Source organism: Ostrea edulis, chromosome 3 (genome assembly GCF_947568905.1).
Source record: "Ostrea edulis chromosome 3, xbOstEdul1.1, whole genome shotgun sequence".
In the NCBI taxonomy this organism is placed as follows: domain Eukaryota; kingdom Metazoa; phylum Mollusca; class Bivalvia; order Ostreida; family Ostreidae; genus Ostrea; species Ostrea edulis.
In genome coordinates, this window is record NC_079166.1 from 55,348,124 (window position 1) to 55,368,562 (window position 20,439).

The 20,439-nt window shown below is 34.4% G+C and overlaps 1 protein-coding gene across 1 annotated transcript in view; it reads right to left on the reverse strand.

Annotated features, from left to right (window-relative positions):
* Window positions 1–19,169, reverse strand: part of LOC125675157 (E3 ubiquitin-protein ligase rnf213-alpha-like) — a 204,074-nt gene extending 184,905 nt beyond the window's left edge. The window contains 5 exon segments of the mRNA XM_056158173.1: window positions 4,443–4,501; window positions 5,904–6,995; window positions 7,092–7,219; window positions 9,156–9,518; window positions 19,011–19,169. Of these exon segments, the coding sequence (XP_056014148.1) occupies window positions 4,443–4,501; window positions 5,904–6,995; window positions 7,092–7,219; window positions 9,156–9,518; window positions 19,011–19,020 (1,652 nt within the window). The 5' untranslated portion in view covers window positions 19,021–19,169.
* Window positions 19,170–20,439: the final 1,270 nt, after the last annotated feature.

Genomic DNA, 20,439 nt, shown 5'->3' on the forward strand with positions numbered 1-20,439 from the left:
AATTCTGGATAAAATGGAAATAGAATACAAATGTAGAAGGAAAAGAATCAGTGCCTGATTTCCAGATGAGGGATATAATGCAGGGCATCAGTAGTATCCAGAACACCCTAGCCATGATGCGACTGGACGGGCAGGGTCAGCATTTAGGGCATAATCACATTATTTGATTTGTGAATCAAATAATTTTGACGTAGACGTTAACTCTCCTCCTGCATATTAAACACGCTATTTCGATATTTTTATTTGAATTAAATGAAATACCGTCGTGAATATGAATTAATATTTTATCCGTATAATGTATAATTATAAAATTTATAAATAGTAAGCCTGTGGGCTAACTTCTTATTAATAATTGTATATTTTACATGCAATGGTTTATTTTAACAATGGTATTCCGTTTTTGAAAGCAAAAATAATAATGTAAATAACACCCCCTCTCTCACTCACGAAATGATAAAACCATTGTGGAATAAATGCTATATTATACTTTTATATAAATGATAAAGTTAATTGTTATTGTGTTTGTGCAATATAAACGATAAAGTAACATTTATGGAATGCCTCTGTATATATATATATATACTCATGTTATTTGATTCGCAATGCTCCTCCCTTTATATCAATGGAAATTAAATTATTCGCGTCGGTATACACTCATGTTATTTGATTCACATGATTCATGGATTATATATTATTAAGCAAATAGCAAATCAAATAACATGAGTATATATATATATATATATATATATATATATATATATATACACACACAGATGCAACATTCTAAAATGTCTTTAAAGGGGAGGTTTTCACTGGTAAAGGATTTCTTTGGGAGATAAAACACAAAAAAAATGGGACTTGGGGGGAGGGGTGTGTGTGTGAAATATTGGAAAAACGAAGCAGGCAAATCAAATAACATGAGTATATACCGACCCAAAATCACTGATTGTGTATAATCCATGCGGCGGCAAGCACTGTCATAAATTTTATATCACTTTAAAAAAATTACCTGATTTAACAAGAGGTACTGTGAGCAATGCTCACTAAGAATACCCCCCGCTTACCCCAATCTCCCAAACGGTGTTGTTAATAGGTATAAATTACCTCTTTCCTGAGTGTAAAAATATGGTATGCCTTGGTAGAAGAAATTACCAGATATAGTCCAAACACAAATCCATGGCATAAACCTATAATTTTGACCTTGAGATCAAAGGTCAAGGTCATAAAGAGGTCATGAGTGTACATGACACATAGTCTCATGGTGATACACCCATGTCTTATGGTATGACTATGTCAAAACCCTATAATCAATTTTGACCTTGAGGTCAAAGTTCAAGGTCATATAGAGGTCATGAAGGTACTCGACACATCATCTCATGGTGATACACTCATGTGTCAAATATGGTATGCCTATGTCAAAGAACAAAGAATTCATGGCCCTGACATGAATCCATTGTAAAAACTTTTAATTTTTACCTTGAGGTCAAGGTCATATGGAAGTCATGAAAGTACATGACACATCGTCTCATGGTGATACACTCATGTGTCAAATATGGTATGCCTATGTCAAAGAACAAAGAAGTTATGGCCCGGACACGAATCTGCACAGACAGACAGATGGACAGACAGAATGATTCATATATACCCCCAGAACTTCGTTCAGGGGGTATAAAAATAATCAAATCTATGAATAATCAGCCCGCATGTTAATTGCTACTAATGTCATATTTTTACGCATGTTATTGATTTATTTTAATCATTATATTTATTTCATTTTTTAATGTAAAAATCATAAACCTATATTCTTATAAATGATAAACTAACATTTACGGAATAATGCTATATATACTTTGATACAAATGATAGCGCAACATGTAGCACAACATGTACGGAATAAATGAGAGAGAGAGAGAGATTCCGTAAATGTTACTATACATATGTATAAAAGATACTATGAATGAATAAATTAAATTTGTAAAGCATCATTTTCCTAAATTACCAATAATTTTTATTCGCCTGTGTTCATTATTCATGTATTCTAATAATGCTATTTATTCCATTGTTGTAACCTTTACGGAATAAATGCTATAAAAGTAGTATATTGGTACCCATATTGACATCGCTTCTTTGTGTGTAGCACTAATCAGCGGAGACCCAGCTCATTTCCAGTCATGACGAGACGCGTGAAAAAGTGCAGTCTGGTTTTGAAAGTTTTTTGATATGTACTCAGTGAATATTGTTTAAGTTGACAACCATGAATATGTACTCCACCCTCTCATGAATAGGAATGGCAGTAAATGTTTTATTTTGGTATATGTACCTCTCATACAGTTCGCTTCTTCAATTTTTCTTGTATTTACTCCCAGAATACACCAAGCCCCATTTTTTCTGTTTTATCCCCCATAGAAACCCTTTTTGGGGGGAAACCTCCCCTCCCATCAAAGTTTAGAATGTTGCCTCTGTATATATATATATATATATACTCATGTTATTTGATTCGGTGTTTCCTTATAATGAATGTAGTCCGATATCTATTCTGGAGTACATGCCTTCCGCCGCATGGATTAAAAGCAAGTAGCGAATCAAATAACATGAGTATATATATACTGATTATGTATAATCCATGCAGCGGCAAGCACTGCCATGAATTTTATATCAATGAAAGTGAAATACGTTTTAAAATGTTCTGTCTGTGTATATATATATATATATATATATGTATGTATGTATGTATGTATGTATGTATATATATATATATATATATATATATATATATATATATATATTATATATATATATATATATTAATGTTATACGTCGGTATATACTCGACATGTTATTTGATTCGCTATTTGGTTATAATCTATACGGGGGAAAGCAAGAACTCCGAATTGTCATGAATATCGCTGGAAATCAATCGTTTTGCGTCGGTATATACTCATGTTATTTGATTCGCTTGCTTCGTTTTTCTAATTTACATTAAATAAAATGGAAAATATTTTTTAATATTATGATATTGCAATACAATCCAGATTTTATTATTTCGTACGCATTGGGTTTTACGTTTTGTAGAAAAAAATGGCTGAATCCTGCAGTGTTTATCACATTTTAGTTGGGAAAGAGACTAATACGTCTATAATGTAAAATTTGACGTTAACATCTACAACGTCAAAATTATTTGATTCGCGAATCAAAGAACGTGATTATGCCGCATTTAGACAATTTTTAAAAGATTTTTCCTATATATTCCTACATATCTTCTAACTCCAGGGACAACAATTTAAACAAACTTGAATCTACACTACCTGGGGATGCTTGCATATTAACACGAGTAATCATTGCCCTGTTGTTCATTTTTAAAAGATTTGTCCTATATATTTGTAGGTAAAACTTTGATCCCCTATTGTGGATCTACCCTAACTCCAGGGGCCATGATTTGAACAAACTTGAATCTACACTATGCCAGGAAGCTTTCCTACAAAGATTTTTAAATGATTCCATCCTATTTTTGCCTTTACCTGATTGTCCCCCTTGGAGGGAGCATGACCCTATAATTTGAACAAACTTGAATCCCCTTTACTCAAGGATGATTTGTCATATTTGATTATAATTGGTCCAGTGGTTCTTCAGATTTTTAAAAGATGTTACATAATTACATGTAGATTTACTAATTCTTGATTATCTCCACTTCAAAAAGGGGGTACTGTGGCACTTCATTTGAACAAACTTGAATCCTCTTTAACCAACCATGCTTTGTGGCAAGTTTTGCTGAAATTAGGCCTACGGTTCTTGAGAGGAAGTTGAAAATGTTAAAATTTAAGGACAGACAGACAGATGCCGGACAAAGAGTGATCAGAAAAGCTTACTTGAGCTTTCAACTCGGGTGAACTAAAAACTATATTCTATAGATACAAAACTTGCATTGATGAAGCATATGAGAACAACTTTAATAAGATTTGTGATTGGCCCTACAATTATAGAAGAGTACACATTAGCCCAGAAACAATTCCATTGGAACTAAACGTTTTACAGCAACTATACATTTTACTGAAACTGATAAGGATGATAAAACTGAAAAGTTCAAATAATGAGTGCACTTGGTTTAATTTATTTAGTACATCATTTACACTTTCCTGACATGAAGTTGTGTACACATTTAGTTTCAGAAATAATGCAATGACAGTACATTAAGTATATTCTATTAAATACTTTGTGCATCATGTATATACATATACCGTATAACCATACTTTTTATATGCATAAAAAATATAGTGTAATCATTAAAATTTATGTAATGGGTGTTATCCACTCGATAAAGGAGTAAACATGTGATAAATTCAAATATGGCCCCTTGAATTTAAAAGTATATAATTATTAATGAAAAGTGTTGATAAGGAAAGAGTTTATAAACCTAAAAAATTGTCAGAATAAAACATAGATACCCAGTACTAGCAGCATCTGCATAAGTTCTTCCACTTGTTGATGCATTATTACTTTGGTTCTACAACAAAACAAGATATGTAAGCATCAGTGGGTTTAAGATCAGTGTCTTGCACTGCAAATTCACATATTCTAAAGAGGTAACATTTTCATATGGCTCCAGAAAAGGCAATAGATTGTGAAACACTGATGTCCCCATATGGCACAAAGTAATAATGGTACTCATAAAAAGAAAGATCTTGTCACAAGGAATACACAAAGTCATGTGAAATATGAAAGTTCTTTCACTAACTATTCAAAAGTTGGCCAAAGTTAAAGTTTTTCAAAAGTACATGTAGGTCAAACTTCAAAGTCAAGGTCATGAGGTAAAAAATGTTGCTACCTAAAGTTAAGTTTTTGCTGACAAACAGACTAACAGACAGACAAAAATTATATGCCCCCAAATATCCATTTAAAAAATAAAATGCATTGAACTAAATCAGGAGTGTTGAGTTGAATCCATTATTGGCAGATCAAAATAATAAATCTGTTTGCTCAGATCAAAGCAGAAGTAGTTTGTAATTTGTAATAACAAGCATGAATGGTTTAGTCCCCTTTATATTGGCCTGGATAATTATAGAATATGAAATATAAGCACTTATTTGTTTTCAGTTACATATCATAGTGCTTGATTGTTTGCTTTTAGTGTACGTGGTGTTTCAGTTTATATAATTGTTTGTAGTCATTATCTAGATATACATGTAAACATGTAAACATTTACAAGTAGTTGCATGGATATTTCAATTTTAGTGCTTTGAAATGCATGTAAATGTATTATCATCATTTATTTAGTGAGGCAAATTGTTAGAGTTTATTTCATAATACATGTAATATCAATCTAATACACATATTTGATAACCAAATCTTTTGATTGGTTGATAAGCTTCGATAAACTTTGTTTACCCCTGGCTCTAATGGGATCTAGACGACTATGCTGTCTCAGCAGTAACAAACTACCACTACAACTATGCTGTCTCAACAAATGCACTGCAAATTCTTCAAATGCATTGAGTATAGCTTGATGGGATTATCAATTATGTTAGCATATTGATTACTTATATGCGAGTCAGTTAATTCGATGCTTCACTTATTCGGAAGATTTTGCTCGGAACAAAATTGTGTGTATTAATGAGGCTCCAATATACTATAAGTATCTAATCAAGTATGCTTATGGCTGCAGTTAAATCAAACAAACTATAGGTTCCTATTACAGTGTTTCGCATGGATGAAAAAATGGATGCAGTAGAGCAGGTCCCTACATCAAGCCTTACAAATTATAGTGCATTATGTATTACAGAAAAATAGCATGTTATGAGCATGATACATTCACTCATGGAACATTTTAGACAAAGTTTGATCCCCCCTCCCATGAAAAAAAACCTACAAGTTCACAATACTACAATGATTACTATAAAGGCACCTACATTCTGATAACCACTGGTTCCACCATTAGTCGGTGGTGGATCAACACTTGTTCCATACTTTCCTTGCTGCTCTGACAAACCATGAAGTGTTGCAGGTTCAGTTTGTGGAGAAGGCCCTGTCAAGTCTTTTCCATCTGAAGTTGTTGATGGAGATGCGGTGCTTGCAGGTAATGATGACACAGAAGATTCACTATTCCCCACTTTAGATGATTCTCCTTGTTTAACAATGTCATCCTTGTCTTTTTCAGCAGTTTCATCTGATTTTACCACCTTCTGATTAGATATGCTTTCTGGTGAATTTTCTTTCTTGTGTACATCCTTTACTTTTTCTTTCCTCGCCTTTTTCTTCTTATATTTCTCTTTGCCCTTTTTCTTCGTTTTCTTCCTTCTCTTTGACTTTGATCCCCCAGTTTCTGCTTGGTTGTCTTTATCAGACTCTTCCTCACTGTTACTGTCTGGATCACTGTCTAATTCTTCAAGATCTTCCTCATTCATTTCATCACTCTCACTGTCTTGCTCAGAATGTTGGGCACTTTGCATTTCTGTTGGACCACTCCTTGAATCACGGTCACCCATTTTGCATTCATGATTCCCATTTTGAGCATCTGCCATGGCTTCAACAGGCCTTGCTGCATGTGTTTCATTTGGTGGAACCCACATATCAGATGATTTTTCATCATCTTCATCTTTGTTATTAACTCCTAACACTGACACAGCTTGTTCCATGTCATGCTTTCCTCCATCTTGCTCTGAAGTGGAACAATTTTGATGTGCAGATGCTGCAGAATGTGTTTGGTTTAGTTTGTCTGCAGAACTTTGACCTTTTTTAATTCCATCTTGTCCAGATTGCTGTGAATCATCAATGTCAATTGATGCAGAATGTGGTATATGACCAAGGGATTCAATTCTACCTTTATTTTCTAAGTCGACCTGTCCCTCTACATTGCTGCATCCTCCTGAGGGTGGATCTCCTGTCTTGTTTTGCACACTTTCACCTTGTTGTACACCATCTGTGGTATGCTGGTTTGCATCCACTTCCATCACTTCACAACTTTCACTTGCTTCTACTGATTCAGCCACTTTATCGGATTCCTTGAAAGAGAGGTTTTTCATGTCCTTATAAACTTTGCTAATACCTACAGAGTTTTCATTTGAAGCAATCATTGATCTTACTTCATTGTCATTTACCAATACAAAAGAGTCCAGCATCTGATCGTTTTCAGTTGTGGCAACACTGCTTGTAGAACTAGATCCCTGCAGTTTTTCCTGAATCACCGGGGATAATGAATTTGAGTTTTCCGCATTGTTGTTGGAAGCTGGAAAAACCAAAATAGTCATGTTTTGGAAATTCAAGGTGTAACATTGCAAGGCAGTACATGTATTAAAAGAGGTCCATGGCCCACATCACTCACCTTACAGGATTTTTTTTCTCAAACGGAAAATATCAATAGCTGCTCAGTAATTTGTGAAGTCCTGTTTTTTGACCACAATACAAGTATATACTATAATTATGTCTCCAGGTGCTTGCATGTTATTTTCACAAACTGCAATTATCATGTTGTTGTTGAATAGATTTTACAACATCCACAACAATCTTGAATCTTTAGATTTCTAATTTACACCTCTCTAACATGTCTTACCTAGGCCATCACGATTCTGTATGTATTCATCATATGCTTCTGTATATAAGTAATATTATTATCAAAATGTAAATTTTTAAATCCAAACCACTTAAGCTCCAGGGTCACGGAACAAAGAAAATGGAATCTACCCTACATGATGCTGCTTGCATGTTCTGGCCACGAGGATGGTGATGTACGCAAATTTTAATCCACTCTACATGAGGCTGCTTTGATATCAGTTCAACAAATGGTACCCTTGTACCCTTATTAAGGAGAATATTTTAAAAGAATTTTCCGATCTCTTCCTGCATAAAGATTTAAACCCTTTATTGTGCTGCCGTCCCTGCCCAAGGTTTGTACAAACTCCAATCTTTATTACATAAAGAACCTGTCATACAAGCCTTGCCTTTTCTGTTTCAATAGTGCATGAGAGAATTCTTTATTTTAGATGACATCCTATGTTCACTATATCTAATTATGTCCACTTGTGGATGGAGACATGACCCTTCTTCAATCCCCTTTACTCAAGGATGCTTTGTAGCAAGTTTGGTTGAAATTTGACCCAGCAGTTCTAGGAAATAAGTCAAAAATGTGAAATATTCACAATAACAACAGACAATTTTCATCAGGAATGCTCACAGGAGCTTTTGGTTCAAGTGAGCTAGAACTAATTTTTGCATAAAACTGTAGATGTGAAAGACGCAGTCATAATATGCAGGGTTTGACATTTACTTTTTTTGAGCACTAGACCAGTCGGGCTACTTCAAATGACTTTTGCTAGATCTGACCTTACATTCACTAGCCCCGACCAACTTTCCAGAAACTGATAGTTTCTCCATATTAAAATGTACTTAATTCAAATGACAGACATTTAGTTTGTATGAACTAAAACGTACTTAATTGTCTCAAAAAAGAGCTTTGGTCTCGTCATTCAATTTAATGCTTTCATTTTCAAACACATTTTCTGTTTCTTTAAATTCTACCCGGCACGGAAATTCTCTAGTCCATTTAAAATAAAATGACCTCAACCGTTTTTCATAAGCCCTGCTTTGTTTCTTCCCAACCTTTTACTTTTTTCTCTTGGGACATCTTTTCTTGAGGACGAGAAGTCGCATTTGAATATAGAGACATTCCTGCACATATGTCAACACTGAAAAATGGCTGTTTACGACGTAATTTATTAATTTGATAAACATTAGTTTTCTTATATTTGATTCAAATAAACTGGGTTTAAAAAAAAAAAAAGAAAATAAATTCATCTAAATCACTAAATAACTTTACACACATTAACATCGAGTAGATGTCAAAAACATCACTTCCAACCGCAACATATTTATTAGAACTAAAAATAGAGATTGTGTCATCATGCGGTTCAAATTGCTCGCAAACTCTACAGTTATTCTTTTTTAATTAAGAATAAAATATCTTATGGTTTAAAGTAAAGTTTCTTGTTTATTTTTTCAACACGACCAGTCGGACTAGTAAATCAACATTTTGGATGTGCCTTAGTGTCAAACCCTGATATCATAAGCAGCAATAAATCTATGATGCAAACAAAGAAATAACCAATTTCATTGCAGTTTGTACTATGATTTTTTTTATGATCAAATCCAGTTTTTTCATTTCATACCAGTTGGTCTTGGTGGCTCAGAACCAGGAGGTCTGCCGCATCCTGAGCAGAATTTGGTATTGGGCGTCACAATGTTCTCACAGGGTGCACCGCTCTGTAACATCCCTGTGCACATTGTGGCTCCTGGTAAAAAACAGGCCAGATTTATTTTCCACCCACACTCAAGGCAGAACTTCTTTCCCTCTCTGATATCCTTCCCACAGGGTTGAGAAGTCCTTGCTTCATTCTGAATGGTATTGGGACAAAAGGTAGTCCTGGCTGTTGTATCTCTACAGACCCGCTGTCCACATTCTTCACAAAATTTTGCCTCGTCTTGTAGAGGACTACTGCATTTACTGCATTTCATGATGTCTTGTATTTCATCTAAAAATAGGGAAAAAACAAATAAGATACTATAATAAATACCCATAAAGAGTTCTTTGTCAATATGGGATATTGGAATTAGAAATTTTGGAACTCTTCAGAAAAAGAAGTTACGAAAATTATGCGTCACTTGGGCAAGTCTTGTATACACATATTATTTTTTAGAATGTTGCAAGTGAATGCCCTTGTACCAAAAACATGACTTCTGATGTTTCGTAGTGGAAGTAAAACCAAACAAGAGGCCCATGGGCCACATTGCTCACCTGAGTCACCTTGGCCCATATCTGAAGACTTTCCATATATATTTGCATGTAAAACCTTAGTCCCTATTATGGCCCCAACTACCCCTGGAGGCCACGATTTTTGCAAACTTGAATCTACATTACGTCAGAGAGCTTTCATGTAAATCTCAACTTCTTTGGCCCAATGGTTCTTAAGAAGAAGATTTTTAAAGATTTTCCCTATATTTGTATGTAAAACTTTGACATTCCCCCCCCCCCCCCCACCCCCCCCCCCACCCCCCCCACCCATTTGTGGCCCCATCCTACCCCGGGCCATGATTTGAACAAACTTGAATCTGCACTATGTCAGAAAGTTTTCTTGTAAATATCAGCTTTTCTGACTCAGTGGTTACTGAGAAGAAGATTTTAACTATATATTTGTATGTAAAACTTTGATCCCCCTTGTGGCCCCATCCTACCCCCGGGGGCCATGATTTGAACAAACTTGAATCTGCACTATGTCAGAAAGTTTTCTTGTAAATATCAGCTTTTCTGACTCAGTGGTTATTGAGAAGAAGATTTTAACTATATATTTGTATGTAAAACTTTGATCCCCCTTGTGGCCCCATCCTACCCTGGGGGCCATGATTTGAACAAACTTGAATCTGCCCTATGTCAGAAAGTTTTCATGTAAAAATCAGCTTTTCTAGCTTAGTGGTTCTTGAGAAGAAGATTTTTAAAGTTTTTCCCTATATATTTGTATGTAAAACTTTGATCCCCCCTTGTGGCCCCATCCTACCCCCGGGGGCCATGATTTCAACAAACTTGAATCTGCAGTATGTCAGAAAGTTTTCATGTAAAAATCAGCTTTTCTGGCTCAGTGGTTCTTGAGAAGATTTTTCCTATATATTTGTATGTAAAACTTTCATCCCCTATTGTGGCCCCATCCAACCCCCAGGGCCCATGATTTGAACAAACTTGAATCTACATTATGTCAGGAAGCTTTCATGTAAATTTCAGCTTTTCTGGCTTAGTGGTTCTTGAGAAGAAGATTTTTAAAGTTTTTCCCTATATATTTGTATGTAAAACTTTGATCCCCCCTTGTGGCCCCATCCTACCCCCGGGGGTCATGATTTGAACAAACTTGAATCTGCCCTATGTCAGAAAGTTTTGATGTAAATCTCAGCTTTTCTGGCTTAGTGGTTCTTGAGAAGAAGATTTTTAAAGTTTTTCCCAATATATTCATTTTCTATGTAAAACTTTGATCCCCCTTGTGGCCCCATCCAACCCCCGGGGGCCATGATTTGAACAAACTTGAATCTGCACTATGTCAGAAAGTTTTCATGTAAATCTCAGCTTTTCTGACTCAGTGGTTCTTGAGAAGAAGATTTTTCCTATATATTTGTATGTAAAACTTTGATCCCCTATTGTGGCCCCATCCTACCTCCGGGGGGCATGATTTGAACAAACTTGAATCTGCACAATGTCAGAAAGTTTTTCATGTAAAAATCAGCTTTTCTGGCTCAGTGGTTCTTGAGAAGAAGATTTTTAAAGATTTTTCCTATATATTTGTATGTAAAACTTTGATCCCCTATTGTGGCCCCATCAAACCCCGGGGGGCTATGATTTGAACAAACTTGAATCTGCATTATGTCAGGAAGCTTTCATGTAAATCTCAGCTTTTCTAGCTTAGTGGTTCTTGAGAAGATTTTTATAGTTTTTCCCTATATATTTGTATGTAAAACTTTGATCCCCCTTGTGGCCCCATCCTACCCCGGGGGCCATGATTTGAACAAACTTGAATCTACAATATGTCAGGAAGCTTTCAGGTAAATTTCAGCTCTTCTGACCCAGTGGTTCTTGAGAAGAAGATTTTTAAATGACCCCACCCTATTTTTGCATTTTTGTGATTATCTCCCCTTTGAAAGGGACATTGCCCTTCATTTGAACAAACTTGAAAGCCCTTCACCCAAGGATGCTTTTGGCCAAGTTTGGTTGAAATTGGCCCAGTGGTTCTGGAAAAGAAGTCGAAAATGTGAAAAGTTTACAGACGGACAGACAGACAGACGGACGGACGATGGACAAAATGTGATCAGAAAAGCTCACTTGAACCTTTGGTTCAGGTGAACTATAAAAGTCTATTATATATTGCATCTACCGTATGAACATATGATGAAATTTTCTCGAGTAATTAAAACAACTGACAGTTATGAAATGATATAAATAATCACAATTTAAAATGTGTGTTATTAGCTCATGCAAAGACCGATCGATTTATTAGCAGGTCACTTGTTATATTAGGGGTGAATGGGAGAAAAATGCAAGGTTGAACCAATGAATTAATTGAACTCGTACATTTACTGAAGGATAACCACACACACCCTTTTTTTTTTTTTTTTTTACGATTTTGGGGTTTGGGCAGATCTGCTTTTCTTGCTAACTAAGATTTTTCCCAACACCTTTGTTCTCTGTTTGTTCCCCAACCCTCGAATTTCAAAAACGATGCTAAACTGTGCCTGAACCCAGTATCTGTTAGTAAGTGAAATGTGCTTGTTTACGGTACCGAAAAGTTGCCCTATAGTTAAAGCAAAATACGTGATCTCATTGGGCACACTAAATATCAAACCCGCAACAGAATCAGATATCAGATAATGGTTCCATTATTCCATATTGCTCTTCTATACTCTTAAATGTCTGCATGCTAAGAAGTAAAATAAATTGGCAATGTAGTGATTATTTCTGTGAAGTGTTCATTCTGACCTGAGGAGAGTTCATCTTTCCTAACTGTTACTAATTACATGTAAGTTGTATTTGTGACAAATTTTTTCCTCTGATCAAAATGAATGTAACATCGTGATTAACATGATTTTTCTTGTATTGCAATATACTACACAACATTTGTTTAAATCAAAATCAATCTAGTGTTTATTTTGTATGCAGAATTATGTAGCAGAAAATGCATTTACAATCACTCCCATAGATACAAATCCATGACCCAAGCCCAATCTATAGTGCAAAAAATCTCATAAACTAATTTCAGTTCCCCAAAAAATCTATGTGCCACAATGCTCTCCTTGGCCATGTTGTTCTTAAGAAGAAGATTTTTAAGATTTAAAGATATTTACCCTCTTTATTTTAATCCAATGACAATTCTAACTCCAGCCTAGCTGCATGGGATTGTGACTTAAGGAGGTATACTTATCATGGATTAGCAGCGCTCACGTATTATGCTAATGATTTTGTGATGTCATAATGCTTTGTAAACGTTAACATTGCTATAAGTAGATAACAACAGGTAGTTCACTATAACGATCAGACGTGTTTTCCTTCAGTGCTACCCAATACTTCACAACAATACTACATCGTCAAAATGACTGACTGACTTTTAAAACATGGATCAAAATATAAATATCAGCAATATTTATCTACTCCTTTTTTATTCAAATGCTTAGCTGAGTAGCTCATCAGTTAGTGTGTAGAATATGGTCAATTGTAGATCCCTGGTTCAAGTCCTGCAGAGGTTTTAATTTTTTTCACATTACTTACTACTAAAACTACATTTTTTGACTGAATAAAGTAAATTTGAAAGTTTTCAATTTCAAAATATTGTACATATCCTCCATTTTTTGCATACACATGAAATTTATATAGTGTAGCATTCAACTGAACTTGAATGCCTCAAAATCCTGATTTAGCCCCATTCTAACCCCAGGGTCCATGAAAAAAATCTGAATTCAGAACGCTTGCATATTGATAATTGATTTAGTGTGGCCCTAGCTGCTACTCCTAAAAATATTTTCAAATTTCCTCCATATTCTCATGTAAAACTTTGATTCCCTATCTAAATCAACCCTAGGTTACTTATATAAATATGAATCTGCACTACAATGGAATGCTTGCATGTTAATAAATCTAGTCAGTGGTCCTTGATAAGAAAATTTTGGAAGATTGCATACATTCCAATGTGAAACTTTGATTCCCTGTTGAGGCCCCATCCTATCCCTAGGCCATGAATGAAAGAAAATTGATTTGAATCTTTAATGCCTGAGGATGCTTGCATAATAACGATGACACATTATGGCCGTGCTGCACTGGCTGCTGGTCTTGAGAAGATTTTTATATAAAATTTCCTAATATATTGGTGTGTATAAGTTTGATCCCCTATTCAGGAGTAAACACTAACTTTTTGTCCCTAGTAGTCCAGAGGGCTATAGTAACTAAAATGTTCTTCTTGTCCTGTTAGGGATTCACTTGTCCAGCAGCCTGCCGAGTCGCAAAGTGACAAGGAGGGTAGGTTCAGGAGGGGACTTTGCTTTCAAACGTTTGAAATTAAAGGTGTCAAATCCTGCATCCTGGCTTTATTTATGAGCAATTAAAAGTTATATCAAATTTCTCTTTATTCATTTATATAATTTTGTTTGCTGCTGATACGATTTATAATTAATTTTTAGTAGCCCTTCAGGACAAGCTTGATGAATTTGGTTTGGTAGCCTGACCTTAATTATTAGCTATGATTTGAATGAACTAATCTACACTACCTGGAAATGAATGCATATATTGATATGACTAATCATGGTTCTACTGGTCTTATTGTGGCCCATCCTACCCAGTGCCCATGATTTGAACAAAGTTAATCTGCACTACTTTAGGATGTGTGCATATCAATACGACAAATCATGACCCTGCTGTTCTTGAGATTCTGAAGATTTCTCCTATATATATATCCCAATGTAAAACTTTGATCCCCCATAGTCACACCATCTTAACCCCAGGGGTCATTGATTTTAACAACTTTCAATTTGCAGGACCTGAGAATCCTTGCTATTAATATGACTATTTATGCCCTAGCTGTTAATGAGAAGAAAAAGTTTTAAAGATTGTTTAAGTCACCTGAGTAAATGAGGTGACCTATTGCTATTGGTTTGCATCCGTCGTCATCCATTAACAATAGAACATTTTTAACTTCTTGATAACTACCATTCCAATTCTTTTCAAATTTGGTATGAAGTATCTTTGGGACAAGGGGGACACAAATTGTAAATTGGTTTTAAAAACCACTAGTTCATACAAAATAAATCTAATTCAGACATATACTGAAAATGTTACTTGTTTATGAAAATCATTTCAAAAGTTATTTGCATTCAAAAATTTAGACTTTTAAGTCTACTGAGAACTCAGTTTATGGTCTTGAGACCCGGGCCAACATCTTTACTTTTTACATTTATACATGTCAGAAAAGTTCAACTGAATGCCAAATCCTTGTCAGTAAAAAATGTAAAATTTACAGTTTTTTCTAGAATTTTTAACATTTTAAGATTATGTATACACAACATTTCTGAATTTTTTTAATGGAATTATATTTTCATCTCCTCTATATGAGGAGTTCATGTATGATTTCCATATTTATAGTTTATCAATATCATCATACTTCATATGTCAGCCTGCTTTACTCAGCAGTGAGGTCACCTATCTAGTAATGGTTCCGTGTTCTATCCCTGATTGATACAAAGATTTTTCTCCCTTTCTTTGCTACATTAATTTTTCACATTATCAATATTAAAATTCATAATATCAAAAAAATAATGCAAAGAAAACAACACAGTTATTATTTTTTTTACCCTAGAGTAGAATTTTGGTCTAGGTCAAATATTTTTGTATAGTCACTCCGTCTCCACAAAAAAAAAAAAACTACCGATCAAGCAGTTTCGAACTCGGGTGTCGTCAGCAACATCAAACAAGCAATTATTTAATTGAGGCCTGTCTTATGTACCCTTTTTGTCCTTTCCACAAGTTACAGAATCTGTAGCTCTCTGGGAAAATATTGGGACAGGCAGAAAATAATACAACTTATCTAAGCCCAAGTGACACATAATTTTCGTAACTTTTTTTTTTTCTGAAGAGTTTCAAACATTTCTAGTTCTAATATCCTGTAATGGGTTTATCAAAGAATTTTAAAGAAAAGAAAATTTCTTTTGTGTTACACTGTGTGCATTGAAGGGAGTCAAGTCAACTCGTACTCTGACCGACTCGTACCCAGGTCAACTCATACCAAATAGGTCAACTCGTACCCAAAAGGCAAAAGTCAACTCGTACCCAAGAATCTGGTTACGAGTTGACTCCTCCTCTTCAATTGATGACAACTCATACCTAAGCGATATGTCACTTATATGCATATAGATATATTGCATTATGGGCAGATTCTTGGGTACGAGTTGACTTTTGCCTTTTGGATACGAGTTGACCTATTGGGTACGAGTTGACCCGGGTATGAGTCGGTCAGGGTACGAGTTGACTAGAAATCCATTGAAGCATAGATAAGTATGATAACTTTACAATGTGTAACCTGATTGCCTATCCATTAATTATTATGTTGATACTCATTGACTTTTATTCCATTCTAAAGATTGAATTAAATAACAACTACATAATACAGACACATTTGACAATTTTGAATCAAAATTCTTCCTAAAGGACATACTTTAAGAAGTATTTTTTGTGTTGGAGTACAAGGAGATAGCTAAGAAATAGAAATAGCTAAATCAAAGTTTATAAAGCTAATATAGCATGATAAAGTTGAATGTCGGTCAATCCGGCCCTAAGGTCAATCCAGCCCTAGTCGACCCGGCCCCTGTCGATCCGGCCCCAAGTCATTCCGGCCACAATTACCGTAGTCAGCCCGTCCCCATATACGTTTTATAGATATTTTCTGTTTATAATTTATGTAATGGGGTGGGAAGTACATTTATGTTTTATAAATGATGAAACATTGTTTAATATGATAAATAAAAAATGTATCAATTCATCAAATTTCAGTTAAAGCAATACAAGTTAACTAGATCAAATAGAATAACATAGACAATTTTATTGACAATTAATTCATTATCAAAATTTCATTTGAGTGGCAAGTTTGCTATTTATTATTTCCTCATACTTTTAATATTCAAAATTTACATGATGTAATACATGTATTTTAAAACAAATGAAATGTGTAGGTATGAGGATTATATTAGTCATGCCGATAGGTGTTAATATTGGTGTCGACTACTGTGATAGTTGAAAGTACCGCCAGTTAATTACAGCTTGTATTGCTTTAACATATAACAATTATCACTTACAAATTGAAAAAAAAGATATAAAGAAATCCAAATTCTAGAACTCTCAAGTGTCTGCATCCGTTGTGTTCCAAACAGATAACGTACACGCCACGCACATGTACATGTTACAAACAAATCTTTTATCTAAATCATGGTTATAATCACTACAAACAATATAATTATATTGATGTTTGGATGAAAATTATAGCATTAACTATAAATAAGAAGACAGTAAAAGCTTTATAAACCTTGGGGCCGGATTGACTGGGGCCGGATCAACTAGGGACGGTACGACTTGAGGACGGAACGACTAGGGGACAGATTAGTTTTGGGGCTGGAACGACCTGTTACCGATAAAGTTATATATACCTAAATATATATAAAGATAACCTCAGATTGTGCTGGACCTGATGACTGACCCAAACCTAGATATACGGTATGTTAGAAAAATGTTGTTCTGCATGAAATAAAATTTACGAAATACATTTCTGCACGACTACACTATACGTATTGCATCATTGCTATTATCAGGCATAAATCTATTTTTAGAATTGTACACGTCATTGCATTGCAAAAACGAAAGTAAAACTCGCAACATTTTCCTTCCATTAATTATGAATCAGTACGGAACTATATTCTATTGTACAACGTGTTTGTTAGTTTCCGTACGGTCATTGATTCCTTGAACTTCAACAAATCTTCGCAGATTCACAGCCACAGGCAGTCATACCACAGGCCCCGGCCCTGCACGGCCCTGTGGTCATACTCGGAAACTATGCAGACGTCAGTCTGTCATAAGTCTAACTAACACTACAACTCCATAAGATTTTTTTCTTCACAATCTCAAATCAACAAAAACACATACTGAACTTACTACACTTAAATCAATATCACTTTAGCTCATAATAAGACAACATTTACACACCATCAAGCATACCCGACTACGCTAACCACCGCCACTTTCGTTTCGGTTTGACTGGGTAATCTATGAATCTTGACAGATAAACAAATACGACCCGGAAAGGGCGCTGTTATTCAGGACCTTGAATTTTTATAATAATGATTTAATCATTATAAAAATTTTATTCCTTTTATCATACATGCATTAATTGTAAAATATGAATTAGATTTATAAAAAGACGTGATCATTTATTGATATGAATAAAAATAGGCTTTGTGATCATTTGGTTTACAATATTACAAATACAAATATTTGTTGTCACAAATACAATTACAATTGAACATCAATACATAATGTTTACATAATTTCTGTATTTAAAACAGTCTCTAATAAATTTCACAGTAATTTTTAAGACTTTATGTATATCACTGTTATTTAAATATATTTGTAACTGTACCTTTCATTGTCCAGAGTAATATTTTTCTGTGTTATATTATAAATGTTTCTTAGGTAGGTGTTTCTTAGCTTAGAATAAGATTTACATTGAAAAAGAAAATGAATTTCATCTTCCATCACACCAGTATTGCAAGCATTACAACATCTTTCATTAATTGTTGTGGAATTATATCTACCACTTTCTATCGCAAGTTTATGTGCACTTAATCTAATTCTACTAAGAGAGGATCTCTCAGATCTTTTTCTGAGTATATCAACATATGGACTTTAAATTCCTAACACCCCAGATTATTGTTAAAACAAGTAGTAGGCCTAAGTGAAGTCATATAATAATTCCTAATGATAAACAAGTTAATGTTGCTTTTTTGTTTTGTTTATGGTTTATTATTATTATTATTATTATCATTATTATTTAATAATGAACTGAAAGTGTTAAATGTGGCATAAACAAAGTCATTTTTGTGACTTTTTTCTTGTGACTTTTCATCCTATCTGATCAAAAGTCATCAATGTAACTTTTTGTCCTGTGACTTTTTGTCCTTTCACTTTCTGTCCGTCTACTACTTAGAACACTCCCCTTATTGACACAATGTCCACGAAAATGAAAAGCCTCGATGATTTATTTTTTTTATTTATTTATTTTTAATTTATTTTTTATCTTATTTCGTAACAACCATGAAGTTATTTTCATTCATTTTCTACACCGAAGTAACATACACAAACAAGTTTTATGTATCTGCTAAGTACATATTACATTATGATGAAGTAATTTATCACAATTGTTTTATAAATTACAGCCAAAAGTTTAACACAAAGTTACCTTCCTCCATGTTTATTCTTCGGTTTCACGTCGTATATACTATCTAGATCTAGAACATATGAAGTCATTGGACTTTAGGCTATCAAACAGAAAGTAGACGTACATTCTTTTGAATTTTCCGAATTTGATATTACAAATAAAGTTTCGTTTTAAATACCCGGAAAAAATTTCAAACTTTCATTTGTCACTAATATTACACGATAAATATGCATGTGCAAGTTCTCTTATCCAGTATGTACATATTGTGAGACTTTCATTAGATTTTATCAATTAGGATGATGAATATAATTAAAAACTGCAATCCAAGGTGAAACTAAATCACAGAACTGCATTGCAAGTATGTAAGTAATTTTGTTTAAAGTCGGTACTATATACATTTAACAAGTCAACACAAGCTCTGTAGAGTTTTTTAACCGACTATCACATATATATATATCAAAGACAAATTAGACACATGGCATGCATGTACGCATATCCACAGACAATATCGCATAAAAAGCAGCAGTGAAATTCGAACTCGCAACACAAATCGACGTGAGAGGGGAAGGGGACCGTGACTTGGAAGTTGTGAACGCGGTCGATCTATTTGTGCTTGTTTTTAAAAGTATGCAATTATTTTCTTTTGTTCGGTATTATAGGTCGCGGGTTTACAGACTTTTTTTTTTTTTCACTCGAAACTTTTCAAGCGTGTATCATTGTTTCCAGTTTTGCGGACAAAATCTGAAGGGAAAACACCGGTTTCCAATAATAGATTGGCGTGTTATTTTTAAACGTAAGACCAACGTTTTCATATGTTTCTTTAACCAAGATAAATAACTGCCGCAGGTAACATTATACTGACATTTATTTGAGTCGTTCTTTAATCAATAAACCATGTTCCTATGTGGAATGATGAACAGTACAATATTTTCATAGGTGCATTCATATCACAGAACAACCCTTTTACATATGGCATTACGCAATCTGATTAAAACCAGATCCTGAGATCCGCTCACTTAGTGAGCGGATCTCAGGATCTGGTTTTAATCAGATTGGGTATTACGTAGCTCACTGTCTTTTTCTGACATGACTGCAGCACCTTTAATATATGTATATTTCATCAGTTCATTTGATAATTTTACAATCTCCATCCCCACCCCCATTTACATCCTTTATTGGTGTACATAACATCCTAGGTAGATCTGGAGACAATATAAACATGGAAATGCTTTGTTTATTTACTACTTGTTTCCCAAATTCAAACTGCAAAATTTCTGTTCTCCGCATACACCTACAGTCAGTCTATCATATACCATAGTAGTAAAAGTCATGCGTAATACATGTACCACAAACAAAATATGAAATGCTGGGGTACCCCAGGGGTCAGTCCTGTGTCCTTTTTTGTTCTTATAATATATCAATGGTATCACTAATGGCATTTCTAACACTA